The 15,000-nt window shown below is 44.5% G+C and overlaps 2 protein-coding genes across 2 annotated transcripts in view; both read left to right on the top strand.

The window, feature by feature from the left end:
• Positions 1–2,490: 2,490 nt before the first annotated feature.
• matn1 (matrilin 1) lies at positions 2,491–9,087 on the top strand. Its single transcript, XM_030788559.1, has 8 exons — positions 2,491–2,593; positions 4,615–4,964; positions 5,624–5,837; positions 6,694–6,834; positions 7,804–8,205; positions 8,414–8,566; positions 8,701–8,781; positions 9,038–9,087. The coding sequence occupies exons 1-8, from the start codon at positions 2,491–2,493 to the stop codon at positions 9,085–9,087; spliced, it is 1,494 nt and encodes a 497-aa protein (XP_030644419.1).
• A 1,558-nt stretch (positions 9,088–10,645) lies between these two features.
• The window catches only part of sesn2 (sestrin 2), a 7,138-nt gene continuing 2,783 nt past the window's right edge, over positions 10,646–15,000 (top strand). Inside the window, exons 1-5 of the mRNA XM_030789075.1 lie at positions 10,646–11,042; positions 12,004–12,069; positions 12,376–12,564; positions 12,707–12,889; positions 13,723–13,947. Of these exons, the coding sequence (XP_030644935.1) occupies positions 10,701–11,042; positions 12,004–12,069; positions 12,376–12,564; positions 12,707–12,889; positions 13,723–13,947 (1,005 nt within the window). The 5' untranslated portion in view covers positions 10,646–10,700. The remainder of the gene's footprint in view (positions 11,043–12,003; positions 12,070–12,375; positions 12,565–12,706; positions 12,890–13,722; positions 13,948–15,000) is intronic.

Below are 15,000 nucleotides of genomic sequence, written 5' to 3'. Positions count from 1 at the left end.
GCCAGATAGATCCAAAGGAATGCTGTGTGCTACAGCTGTATCTGATAAGACAGCAGAAGCTCCTGGAATGGTGATGAAGACTTACATCAAACCTACTTTGGAGCAGCGTCTGCTCAGCCAGATTCTCAATCAGGAGGTTTATTCCGGTGTTCCTCTTGAAATGCTCACAAGACAGTGAGGCTGTTTGCCCACACCTGGGGATCCGGTTCATGGTCACCAGGGTGTGACCACACACCAGCAGGCCACCGTGCCACATGCCTGGAAGACCAGATATCCTCCTAGACCTTTTGGTGTAGCCTGAGGCAGTATGGTACTCAATGTCCATGTTTGAGTGTGAGGAGGTACCATTTAAGGCTTGGTGAGTGAGAGGCTATGTGCTGACAGAGAGAGAGACATGTGCACTCTGCACTCCTTTCCATGGTACTGTAAGTGATGGTGAAGATTGAAAGCAAAAGGCGACAAGCACAGAAGCACGACGCCAACACATGCTCTGCATGAGACAGCTGTCCACGGTCTGATGTCATGACCGCAGTGGGACTGCAGTGGGACTTGACAGTTTCCACCTGCACTACAGTGAGAGTTTCCACCTGCCCTTTGGCCAATCAAATGAATATCACACAGTGAACAGACTGAGGTTTGGTCAATCAAATGAATATCACACAGTGAACAGACTGAGGTTTGGTCAATCAAATGAATATCACACAGTGAACAGACTGCAGAGTGTCTTAAAGTTAAAATGGTGGCAGTCAGAGGAACTCTCAGGAATTTTTTTCAGACCCCCCCTCCCTCCCCCAATTTTTTTTTCCGGACTGTTCGTCCATCTCAAATTAACTGTGTAATTCATTATCTAGAACTAATTTAATTTAATGAGGTCTATAATGAATATTTAATAAAATAAAGCTACATCACAGAACTTTCCTGGCTCTGAGATCTGTGAAGAAGTGTTGAGTGAAAACTGTAACTTCATGGAAAAGCTTTTCGACTCAGAGCGAGGGATCATTCGGCAGGTTGTTGAGTTAAAGGTGACGGTCTGACGCAGAGCTCCTGGGTGAGCTTTCTTGGGACACTGAATAGCTCTGAACATTCCAGATTTCTCCCTGTTCCGACAGACCTGATGCAGGGAGACAGAAAAGGTGTGTGGAAACACAGGAACAGCACTGTGAAGCACTTACGCAATGTACCAGGGAATAAAGGTTTAAGTTTTGGTCTAATGTGTATTCATGTTTATATATATATATATAACATTTTTATTACTGGACAGTAAATAGCATTTCAAAATCACATTTTTAAGTCTGTGCATATACACTGAGGTGACTATACTAACAAAACCTATGGACTGTAAAGTCACATCACAAACATGCGTGTTTGGATAACTAGAACTCCCTGTTTTTGATCTGTAATAAAGTCATTCATTCTGAAGATATAAGCGTATGAGTGTGTGTCTGTGTGTGTGTGTGTGTATGTGTGATTGGTCAGTCTCAAACTGGCGGCAAAAAAGACCTTGACCCAAAACACCCTGAAATGGCTACACTCCTGAGGTAGTTCTGGTTCCGTTGTATGTGTAGTTGTATGTGCGCGTGTGCCTGCATGTGTGTGTGTGTGTGTGTGCGTGCGTGTGACTCTGTGCTTGCAGTTACATTCATAAGTTAGGGCATCACAGGAGGCAGGCTCACATCACATAGGCTCACTGTGTACCAGAATCAAGCATCTCTCAAAGGAACCATTCAGCTACTGCACACATGCTCACACACATAATTTACGCTCCTAATATGTAACCAAATGAATATGCATACACACACACACACACATACTGTTTACTGTAACTCTTTATAAAAGACATGGGGGGGCTGGCTGATTGTAGAATCACCAGTGCACACATAAAAACATAGATGTATTAACACTGTCCAGCCTTTAGGGTCAAGAGAAAAGATGCTGCTCGTCCTCTCTATACTATGTACTGCACACATGGAAATTCCTCTGTGTGTGTGTGTGTGTGTGTGAGAGAGAGAGAGAGAGAGAGAGAGAGAGAGAGAGGGAGAGTGAATGAGAGAGAGTGAGGAAGAGAGAGAGAGAATTAATTTGAGAGGAAAACCAGCCAGAAAAAGACAGATTCATCTGAATGTTTACTTAAGGCCAGCCCTGATTCAGAGACCCCTTCCAAGGCCCCAAACGAACCCAAACACCCCCCCCCCCCCATACACACAGACAGACACACACACACACATGCACATCAGACCAGATCAAGGTGTGTTTGTCTTTCCTGACCACGTTTTCAGGTTTTAGAGCAGGTATTTCCCCTCCTCTCAAAAAAAAAAAAAAAAAAAACACTGTTCATACACACTCCCCGCGTTACGACAGGTCCGAGTGGGCCGGCTCTAAAGCCCGGAGTCTGTGTGTGTGAGTGTGTGAGTCTGCGTGTGTGTGTGTTGATAACCCGAGACTCCTCTCTCTGTGTGAATCAGTCTGTCTCTGGTTGTCGTGCTGGTCACTATGACTTCCCTGGTGTGCCGTGTATCACTGCTGGCAGGTCTGATGCTGCTGGGCATCGCTGGAGCTCATGCCACCGTGGAGCCGAGGACCGCCGCAGCCATGGGTAAGAGTACCACCCTCACCCACCGCTACAGCAACTAAACCTCTCTGCCTCTCTCATCACCCACCGCTACAGCAACTAAACCAAACGAAACTAAACCTCTCTGCCTCTCTCATCACCCACCGCTACAGAAACTAAACTAAACTAAACCTCTCTGCCTCTCTCATCACCCACCGCTACAGAAACTAAACTAAACTAAACCTCTCTGCCTCTCTCATATTTAACCTAATCACCCACACACACTATCTACAACTAACACTACACCTTAACACTAGCATAGTTAACCTGATCACAGACACACAATGTCTATAACTAACACTGCACCTTAACACTAGCATATTTAACCTGATCACAGACACACAATGTCTATAACTAACACTGCACCTTAACATCATCATATTTAACCTGATCACAAACACACAATGTCTATAACTAACACTGCACCTTAAGATCACCATATTTAAACTAATCATAAAACGCAAAATATCTATAACTAACACTGCACCTTAACACCAGCAAATTTAACCTTATCACCGACATGCAATATCTACAACTAACACTACAACTTAAGATATTCATATTTAACACAATCACAAACACAAAATATCTATAACTAACACTGCACCTTAACACCGACATCTTCAACCTGATCACAGACACACAATATATACAACTAACACTGCACCTTAACATCGTCATCTTCAGCCTACTCAACAAAACTCATCAGCTACATCAACTAACACTGCGGTTCTCCATCCTCACCCTTAACACAGCCACCAACACTAACCCCTTATGACCAGAGAGACTGTCAGTGAGACTAAAACCGAAACAGCCAGCAGCATAAGTTACACCTGATTCGCACGGCGAATTCTTGAGGTTATTAATTAATCGAGTGTTAAAAGTTATTTTCTATGATGCCTGTCTGTTTGAGGGAGAAGTTCTGCAGGAGAAGTTTTGTGCTGGTGGAGATTGTATGTGTGTGTGTGTGTATGTGTGTGTGAATATATGTTGGACCTGACTGTCTGGACCAGTGTAGATTTTATCTGAACTGGTGCTATTTGAATTAAGGCACTATGTGATTTTTTCTTTTTACTGGACGTTTGTTAAACCGACCTGTATAATATGTTCAGTGATGTTTTAATTATTATAATGAGTGTCTTTATGGAGAGGTTTCTCATCAAGGTTAAGTTCTGGTCCAAAATGTCATAGTTCATAATTGTCTTGAATGGGAGAACAAAACTTTGTCTGATTACAAAACCAAAAAAAAAACAAAAAACACTACAACGACAGAGACACACGATTACAGTAGTCATCAATTTGCCACAACTATGCTATATATCCGTTGCCACCTAAGGGTGTGTCTTTTCCAGTGAATGGAGTTTGAGACATGTATGAACTGTGGTCTGTTTGAGCCTATATATATCGCATGAGTTAAGGTTTGTTCTTGAGGTTATATGACTTTCTCTCTTTGTCTATTGCTCTGTTCTTTCCTCTGTTTCATGTCATGTCTCTCTTCATCTTTACTGCTTCTTCAGTTTCGCCAGGTTGACATGGAGTGATAGATAGACTGTAAGAGATAGTGTATATGCCATTAGGAGTGAGTGCAAATGAGAGAGAGAAAGAGAGACGGAGAGAGAGAGAGAGAGAGAGAGAGAGAGAGAGGGAGAGAGAGAGAGAGAGACAGCATGTGTGTGTGTGGTGCTGATGTTAGGTACAGTATCTTAGTGTCTCGGTGTGGTAAAGCACTGGTTATATGATCCCAAGGGAAAATCACTGTGTTAAAATGTTTCCACTGGAAGTTTCTCCATCTGAGCACAAAGCAAGTCTTTTACAGTGTGTGTGTGTGTGTGTGTGTGTGTGTGTGTGTGTGTGTATGTGTGTGTGTTTGCATACCTGTGGGTAAATGTGCAGTCAATGGGACTTATTATGAACACGGTTTAGTACTACACATTTATTGAGCTAACTGCAGTCCAACACACCATCTCTCTCTCTCTCTCTCGCTCTCTCTCTCTCTCTCTCTGCAGTCGCAGCAGGGCTGTGTAACTCTCAGCCAACCGACATCGTGTTCTTGGTGGACAGCTCCCGCAGCGTCCGCCCCTCTGAGTTCGAGCAGGTCAAAGTCTTTCTGACCAAAGTCATCGAGGGCTTGGACATCGGGCCAGACTCCACCCGCGTGGGCGTGGTCAATTACGCCAGCCGCGTGAAGAACGAGGTGTCTCTGAAATCCCACCGCACCAAGGCCGGCCTGATAAAGGCCGTGTCTAAGATCGAACCGCTGTCTACGGGCACCATGACGGGCCTGGCCATCCAGTTCGCCATGAACGTGGCGTTCAGCGAGGCCGAAGGAGGCAGGAAGTCCGCTGGCATAAACAAGGTCGGGAACGCGTCACCAACGCGAGACTATGACAAAACCGATACATAATAACTGCTTTCTGTGCCCTCCACCTTCGTGAAAAACTCATTTGTTTTCGCAAACCCAAATTTACATCGAAATCACAGTGCTCGCTATTGCAAAAACATCACCGCACTCGTCCCATTCAGACACAACACTGCACTGTTATGTAATAATCACTGTAACATTAATATTATGACAGCATAATTCTCACACATAAGCTTTCATGCATACTTCTGATGTGATACAGTCTTGGGTTACACAGTTTTTGTCCTCATGAAGTTTTCCTAACTGTTCTAATTGGATTTATTTCCCTGATTTCTGTTTCACATTTGTCTCTGATAGGCTTCTTTACATAATAAAATTAGGAGAAGCCATTAACACCATCAGCTATGGATCAGTCAAACAAATTATCTGTGTGTTTTTTTTTTTATCCAAATGTTTCTTGACAGAGTGGCTTATTCCTGATTGACCACATCTAATTTGTCAATTTGAGTGCTAACTTTTCGTGTTTCAGTTATCAGTTATCCCTTAACTGATTTTAAATAGATTACTTCATCTACTTAAGATCGGCTGATCCTCAGTGACTGATCCTCAGTGACTGATCCTGACTGGTGGTTTTTCTTTGCCTCCGAGAGCAGGTGGTGATCATCGTGACCGACGGTCGGCCACAGGACAACGTACGCGACATAGCGGCGAAAGCGCGGGAGTCTGGGATTGAGATGTTCGCCATCGGCGTTGGGCGCGTGGACATGAACACGCTGAGGCAAATGGCCAGCGAGCCTCTGGAGGAGCACGTGGACTACGTGGAGAGTTACAGCCTCATTGAGAAACTCATCAAAAAGTTCCAGGAGGTTGGAACTTGCGGTAAGTCAGAGGGAAGAAAAAACAAAAAGAAAAAAAAAAAAAGGGGGAGGGAGGTCGGGATGAGAAGAGAGACGGGAAAGGGTGGGAAGTCAAAAAACGATGATGGTCGACCAACAACCTCTTCAGCAGTTAAAGGTTTAACACATGGAGAGTACAGCGGCTATGGTGGTACCATGGTGCCTTTACCTCCATCCTAAAACCATCTCATAGACCCCAGGAGATATGAGGAGAATGAAAGATGTGAGTTAAATGATGTAACTGTAGCTCATATAGGGGCAATGGTTCTCAACAGGAGCCGTAGATATGATAGACTAAACATAATCTTGACACGATATTTTACGACAAGCCTTCATTTTAGGCCTCTTTTTAAAGAAGATGGTAAAGCAACATCTTAAGACTTTTTTTAATGCCACTCTTGACTGTCTCCAGTCAAATATGAAAGTATTCTTTTGTTTCAAAATTAAACTGTGTTTAGGGTGTTACAGAGGGGAAAACCCCCCCCCCAAAAACCCCCCACGAGGTTGAGAACCAGTGCTGTAGCGGGCTTCTGTCAGAGCAACAGACATCTGAATGCACCAAAAAGAACAAACTTTAAGTGGGACAGTGTGATTGGCAAAACTCAGGTGTCTGGTCCTCTTGTGCATTCCTGTCCTGTCTGTTTTAAAGATCTGCTGTGTTTGTGTCCATAAACCACACCTAGATGCTAAACAGAAGACAGCAGATGATTAAAACAAACCACAGAGAGTTTCATTTTCACTTCCCACACTCACATAGTGTTATTGTCTCCCCTCTAACCTCCCCTTTCACACCTCCTGTATGTGTGTATGTGTGTGTATGTTACACACGTACGCGGCCGGCGCAGTGTCAGACCTGTGTGTGACAGGTGACCATGACTGTGAGCAGGTTTGCATCAGCACACCTGGATCATTCAAATGCGCCTGCAACGAGGGCTACACACTCATGGATGACGGCAGATCATGCAGTGGTGAGTGTGTGTGTGTGTGTGTGTGTGTGTGTGTGTGTGTGTGTGTGTGTGAGAGAAAGAGAGAGAGAGAGAGAGAGAGCTGTGATGAGTTGTGTTGTGTTGTGTTGTGTTGTGTATGTGTTGTGTTGTGTTGTGTTGTGTATGTGTTGTGTATGTGTTGTGTTGTGTTGTGTATGTGTTGTGTTGTGTTGTGTATGTGTTGTGTTGTGTTGTGTTGTGTATGTGTTGTGTTGTGTTGTGTATGTGTTGTGTATGTGTTGTGTATGTGTTGTGTTGTGTATGTGTTGTGTTGTGTTGTGTTGTGTATGTGTTATGTTGTGTTGTGTTGTGTATGTGTATGTGTTGTGTTGTGTTGTGTTGTGTATGTGTTGTGTTGTGTTGTGTTGTGTATGTGTTGTGTTGTGTATGTGTTGTGTATGTGTTGTGTTGTGTTGTGTATGTGTTGAGTGTGTTTCAGTGTTTCGGAGTACCTTTGCACAGTTGTGATCATGTATGCATTATAAGATGCTGGCCAATACAACCAGTCAGACATAACACAGTCCACAACCTAAACCATCCACGTCAACTTAACACCATCCATCAAAATACTTCTCAGCACTATCACCACACAATCTAACACTGCAGCACTATCTGACTCAACTCCACTCAACCCAACTCTACCTGACGCAACACCACTCGACCAAACGCCATCCAATCAAACATTACTCACCATTCGACTCAAAACTATTCAACCCCCTACCATCCAATCCATATCTAATCGATCAAGCCAGTAGTCAGCCCAGCATTTCCCAAGTCAACAAAACCAATCCACTCATACCTTACTTGACATTATCCAATCCAACGCTATCCAACACAGTCCAGAACAAACTCCACTCAATAACAAACCAAATAGTAAACTCTATCTGTCTTTCTCTCTCTCTCTTTCCCTCTCTTTCTTTTCCCGCGCGTCTCTGCCTCCCCCGCTCTCAGCCTGCAGTAGTGCCACAGACGTCGTCTTTCTCATCGACGGCTCAAAGAGCGTGCGGCCGGAGAACTTTGAGCTGGTGAAGAAATGGATCAACCAGATCGTGGACAAGCTGGACGTGTCCGAGACAGGGGCCCACGTGGGCCTGGTCCAGTACTCCAGCTCCGTCAAGCAGGAGTTCCCCCTCGGACGCCACAACAACAAGAAGGACGTGAAGGAGGCGGTGAAGAAGATGCCGTACATGGAGCGTGGCACCATGACCGGTCAGGCTCTCCGCTACCTGCTCGACAACAGCTTCACGCCCAGCCAAGGGGCACGACCCGGGGTCACGAAGGTCGGCATCGTCTTCACCGACGGCAGGTCGCAGGACTACATCGGAGACGCAGCAAAGAAGGCCAAAGAGAACGGTGAGAAGGAGAGTTGGAATGGAGCAGAGCGGGGGGATGGGATGGGGAAAAAGAGAGAGAAAGAGAGAGCAGGATAAAGGGAGAGAGGAAAGAGAAGGATGGAGCCGAATGAATAAAGATAGACATTGATGGACTGTGAAATGTTGATAGTAGAGAGTATTCCTGACTCCAGGCATGTGTGTGTGTGTGTGTGTGTGTGGGCGTGTAGGCTTTAAGATGTATGCAGTAGGAGTGGGCAACGCTGTGGAGGATGAGCTGCGTGAGATCGCCTCTGAACCAATCTCTGATCATTACTTCTACACGGCCGACTTCAAAACCATGAACCAGATCGCCAAGAAGCTGCAAATCAACGTCTGCCAAGGTTCAACCCCGCACACATAAAACACACACATATACATGCTTTCATTTACTCACACAGACATGCCTGAACACAGACGCTCTCCCCCGCATGGCGTGACCAGACGTGTTGAACTTGTTTTTTTCTTGCCTTTGCAGAGGAGGACCCCTGTGAATGTGACTCAGTTGTTAAGTTCCAGAAAAAAATAGAGGATGCACTACAGGCATTAACGAAAAAATATATCCTTTCCTTATGACTTGTGTGACACGATGCTGCATTTGAACTGTGTGTGTGTGTGTGTGTGTGTGTGTGTGTGTGTTTGTGTGTGCATGTTAGAAACTATTAAAGATACGTGTGTTTGCATAAGAAAGAGTAACAAGTGAGAGAATGTTTTTGAGGTTATTATCTGTGGGAGTGTAGGAATTCTTTTTTTTTTTATCTCTAATTTATTAGGCGGAGCCCTGGTGTTGCACAATTTCCTTAACAGTGCGTTACTGGAAGCTGTGACAAAGAGAATCGCTGCTCTGGAGAACAAGATCGTTTGAAGAGCCCCCTCCCTCTCCTTCTCTTCTCTTCATATGAATCCATCCCTTTTTCTCTCCGTGTGTGAAAAAAAAACAACAAAAAAACCCAAAACAACATAAAGATGAGTCACTTCATATGACCTCTGACCCTGGGTGCTCCTCGCCCATTCTCTCTTCTAAAACCTTTCGGCTCCACCCTTTTTCCATCGCAGGTCTCCGTGAGAGGCGGAGCACTGATCGTCACGGTGACCTTAACAGTTCTGCCTTTGTCTGGTTATGGTTAGGTCTGGTAACAGGGTTGGCTTTCTCCACACACACACACACACACAAAATTTGTGGGCACGAAAATGTCTTGCCTTCGGATAGTGTGTCCCTGACAAATCCTTCCCCATAGGGAGCCTCTGTGTGCGCACTGAAAAGTCTTCCCTCACATCTCTTCAACGGGGGCATTAAGATTAACAGGCCCCCTTAACAACTCTATATGCAACAGAAAGAGTGGGTTCCATCAGTGCAAAAAAAAAAAAAAAATGCACTCGTTATCACTCAATAACCAGAATATTGAGACTGCAGCCAAAAACTAGATTCAGTCTCAAGGCCTCAAACCAGACCAGTAGGACACTGAATGAATGAGGCATTACCATTAACACCTCTTAGGAAGAGAGTTTGGACCAGTGGTGTCTCAAGATGTAATTCTGTAATGTTCTTTTCCCTCTCTTTCTTGCTACCTCTCTCACTTTCATTTGACCAGCCTCTCTCTCTCTCTTTCTTCTCAGTTTGTGCCAGACCACAATGGTATTATTTTTTATGAAATATATATATAAGGGTTATTTAATATAAGATTCCACTTGAAATATATGTGTGAATGTTTGTTTATTTTCTGAAATAAAAACATTCCATGGAAAAAAAAAATGTTTGTGTAACTGAACACACACACTCAAAAGTACACAGACTCACATTCACGGAGAAAAATCTTTTAAGGTCAAGTTGCACAATAAAACGTGTGTTTCACTGTGTCCGAGAGTGTGAGAGTAGTTTTCTGTGTGCATGAATGAAACTAGTTGTAGGGATAGCGTTCAGCTAAATCCAGAAAACAGGGACCTCCTTCAGGACCGTAACAGGAGGTCCTGGTGTAAAGGGTTAAAAGGTATCCGTGGGTCCGTAAGTCTCTCACTCTCAGTCTGTAAAACCTCGTATTCATACTGTGAAACGGTCTGACCGTTATAATGACTCTCTAGCACATAATCCTCTCACTGATGAGACATCAAATCTTATCGCTTCTCTTCCGTCACAAACCGGAACTCCCACATAATTTTCGCTTTACGTAACACATGGTAGGGACAAGGATCTCTGCGTAAAAATGCTTGAATGGTCAACACCTTTGAGACGAACAGATTAGATACCGGTATTTTGCCTGAGCTACTATTTACCTATAATTATTTGCTGAACAAAGTAAGAAACAATTAATTGATGAAACATGTGGAGTTTGTCTGGAGTATGTTGTAAACATCCGAAGGCGGCTATGTTGTTAAAAGGAGACGAATGTATATTTCTAACTTCAACGAGCGTTTTCTAACAGATCTTAATCCAGTGTTGTACGTTTAGACGCTTGAAAACCGTTCAGTAATACAGGAGTTATGTTGGAGATGGAGCACACACCAGGCTACGAGTTAGTGAGGGAACGCCAAGCATCGCCTGCTACCGAAACAGATATCCCAAGAGAGCTGGAAGAGCACTCTCCCACATCTCGCCATCCACCGGCTTCCGTGCTGAATGCCAGGAGATTTTCACGCCTGTCCAGTCGAGACGAACAGGAGCGCACGGCTGCTTTGGAGGCTCTAACCCAGAGCGTTTTGGAGCGCGTGGAGAACTCGGCTCGGCTCGAGAGGGATATACTGCTACAGTTGCTACGGGTGTCCAGGAGCTGCCCAATACCGGACATTAAAGAGCGAGCGGCAGAGCTACTGAAGAGAGCGCAGGTATGTCTGTGTGCTCGGTTGTCTGTCGCCATTAATCAGTAAGATATAACAACTTTTCACTTCATGGCCAACTGCTGATATTACTGAGTGATCAGTTAAACATTCTACTGAGTGAAGAATGTCGGGGCGGCGAAAATAAACTTTGGTGGCTTGTCAAAACTATAGCTACAAATTGCGTTACATGTCGACTTAACTTGTATGTAAACGTCGTTTGTTTTAAGCGATATTATCACTGTAAAATTATGTGCCTGAAAAACAGCCTGAGGTGGTTAGCTACCCAATACCTCATCGGCCAACCACGGCACTCCAAACCGGTCACGGGCAGAAACCGGCTGGTTGCTGATTGGTTGCGTCATGTCGCGGCCTCATAGGTGATGCAAGAATACTTCGTTGTGTGTTCAGGCTTGCCACGCCCCCTCCCGGTCCAACTTCCTATTTTCCGTGCCGAAAGCCTCCCGGTTTTAGAAATGCAATGGAATAAGCTGTAGCCAACGAATTCGGAAACGCCACAAATCAGTTATCAGTTTTGTTTTTTTTAGTAGTAAAACAGACAGAGGCAGCGGATGAAGGTCAGTGTACCGTGCTCTCCTGCCGAGTAGTACGGTTTTTTGTTGTTTGTGTCGCCGCTATGAATGCAGATTTCGTTACTAGGTCGTTTGTGCGGTGCTGGTAAAATGCTAACGGATAAATTAAACGATTCTTGTTTTCTTGAATAGTACAAAACACTACAAACTGCAGCTGTCTGCCATTTGTCAGTTAGTCCACTAGTAGCAAAGTGTGTGTTTTTGTTCAGGGATTAAGACATTAACCATTGCAAACCATTTCCATTGTGTTTGTCTGTGCAGTTTCCAAATGGGGCGGAGGTAAAGTTAAGCTCTTTCGCAGTTCGCTTGATTTCAAACCTGTATGAACTAAACAAGTGTGTTTTTGTTCTCTCTCTGTCTCACACATATACACACAGGAGGAAGGTGTTGCGATACCCCAGGCTCTGTCTTCAGGGCCCAGTGCCTTTATCCCAGCGGATGAGGTGAGATAATGGTGTCTGTTTTTTTTTTTATGTGTTTGCAGCTCTTGTTATTGCATTGTGTGAATTAGGCCTATGTGGTTGGTCATTTCTGCTGGTGTTGCTTTTTTTGCATAGACTTGTCAAACCACCAGTTTGCAGTTTTGTTGCAGTTGCAGCAAAAGCTACTATTGGAAAAAAGCAAAGCAAAACAAAACAAAACAAGGCATAGAGCACACAGATCAGTTAGGGCAAGACTGTGCGTTCAGCCCATGCAAAAGGCGAGAAGTGGCATCTTGTAGCTGAACTCTCTCTCTCTTTTCGCCTCAGATTTTGGAGGAGGGGGCGGGGCAAGACGTGATGACTGAGGCCTTCTTGTCGATGGGTCGTGTCGACCACGTCACCATGGTGATGGGACTGCATCCCAGTTATTTGAACTGCTTCCTGCGGACCCAGAATGCCTTGCTGCAGCTGGATGGGCCGCTGCCGTTACCGTGGCGGCATTACATCATCATTATGGTGCTCAGTGTTTTTTTTTTTTTTTTTCCCTGGTTCTGTATGTGGGCGTGACATTGCCTTATCATTGGAATATGCACACACTGATGTGTGTGGGTGTGGGTGTGTGCATGCGATTTTGTAACATTGTGCTCTGTCTGCGCAGGCGTCTGCACGGCATCAGTGCTCATATTTGGTGCAGCTGCATAGCTTTGCATTTCTGCAAGAAGGAGGTGATGAAACTTGGCTTAAAGGCCTCTCCCACACCCCAACCAAAATCCAGCGTCTCCACACACTCAACAAACTGCTCGCACACCGGCCATGGATGATCACTCAGGAACACATACAGGTAACACAAACAGACACACACATTCACACACATACACACGCACACATACACACACACACGCACACACAGACACGCGCACTCACACACATGCACTCACACACATGCACACATACACACACACACACGCACACACAAACAGACACACGCACTCACACACACACGCACTCACACAGATGTACAATCAGGCATAGTACAGGATCGTACATAATCCCCGTGAAGACATTTTTAAACAGTCGCTCACAACACATACACAAAATAATTTCATAGTCATGATAGAAGTGGCACTATCACAGCGAAATGTTTTGAGGAATGTCATCCATCTGTGTTGACTCTGGTTCAGTCACTCTCTGGTCTCGTTACGCGGTGCCACAGGAGGTAATGAAGCGCTGAGGGAGTTTCAGGAGGAAAATTCCAGATGTTGATCTGCTCTGTATTGTTCTCTGTGTAAAAACAACATGCACCCTAGTCAAGATTCTTTCAGTGTTAACGCCTGATATGATTACGTGAATAGTTTACATTGTAAACCCATTAGTCATCATGTCTAAAGGCTGTAAAAATACCCACAGGTATTTTGTAAAATGTTATACAAGTATCACATCTGCTTGCTTATTGACAGTGTGTTATTCACAGAGCTGTTCATGCATTCAAAAAAAAAAAAAAGTTTCAAAAAGTTTCATGTACAATTTCATGTCCCCATGTCTGCTGATATTAATATCAAGCTAGATGATCATGGCCTGACCTAGAAAGAAAGTTCCAGATTTGACTAAGCCTGGCATTATTTTGTCGAGTTTTGTCGGAATTTTACCTGTTAAGTTCTTTGTTTGTATTTGTAGGAGTTGGTTAGCCCGGGGGCGGAGCCTCGTTGGTCATTCGCTGAACTGATTCAGGCTATTGTTTTAATGAGCCACGCCCATTCCCTGTCCTCCTTCGTTTGGGGGTGTGGTATCAATCCAGAACCGGACCAATCGGGCGGCCACACTTTCCAGTCGACCGCGCAGTCTGGACTCAGCCCTCTCCAACAGAACAACGGCCAGTCGGACTCGCCCAACCGACAAGAGGTTTGTAAACGTGTGATGCAGTTGATGTTCTCCTACAGTTTGGAGCCCTATGTATCAAACAAAACCTAGTACCGAACAAAAGACACTGATGTTTGTGCTGTTACTAAGGCTATGTACTACAAATCAGGATTCTTCACATAACTGGATAACTACCAGACAAAAGTCAAAACCGACAGTCTGAACTGTCTTTCCCTGTAGGGCTGTCCTGTTGAACACTGCTGGACATTTGGCTAAATGCTATTCAGCTAACTGAGAAATCCTGCTTCTAAGCACACCCTTATCATCCTAAGCAAAGAAGTTTAACATGGCAGATTAGGACAATTTGCAGAATGTTTTTTATGTATCTGTTTATTTATTTACAGTGATATACACTGCCTGGCTAAGAAAAAGTCGCACACTCTAATATTTTGTTGGACCACTTTTTGCTTTGATTACAACGCACATTCGCTGTGGCATTGTTTCCACAACCTTATGCAACGTCACAACTTCTGTTTCCGTCCAGACGTGCGTTCATTTTTGGCCAAGATCTTGTTGGCGACAGGAATGTCAAACCACTCCGTAAAGTCCCAAAGATTTTCAGTGGGGTTAAGGTCAGGACTCTGTGGTGGCCAATTCATGTGTGAGAATGGTTCCTCATGCTTCCTGAACCATTCTTTCACAATCTGAGCCCGATGAATCTTGGCATCGTCGTCCTGGAACATGCCCGTGCCGTCAGGGAAGAAAAAATCCATTGATGGGATTACCTGGTCATTCAGTACATTCAGGTCCTCAGCTGACTTCACTTTATTGCCGCATAACGATGCAGAGCCCAGACCTGACCACCTGAAGCAACCCCAGATCATAACACTGCCTCCAGAGGCTCCAAATCCAAATGGCGACCTCTTTTTTTTTTTTTTTTGGCCAGGCAGTGTAGTTTACAGATGTACAAGTGTCACGGTGTGAATTGTAATGTTAGTCTTTATCATATTTGAAATGTTCATTTGAATAGCACAGTTGAAGTTGATATGACCCACACTGGTCCTGAATGTTTAGCGTGTTTATGGAATGAAATGG

This window comes from Chanos chanos, chromosome 12, assembly GCF_902362185.1.
Source record: "Chanos chanos chromosome 12, fChaCha1.1, whole genome shotgun sequence".
NCBI classification, from domain to species: Eukaryota; Metazoa; Chordata; class Actinopteri; order Gonorynchiformes; family Chanidae; genus Chanos; species Chanos chanos.
This window is presented reverse-complemented; position numbering and strand designations above follow the sequence as displayed.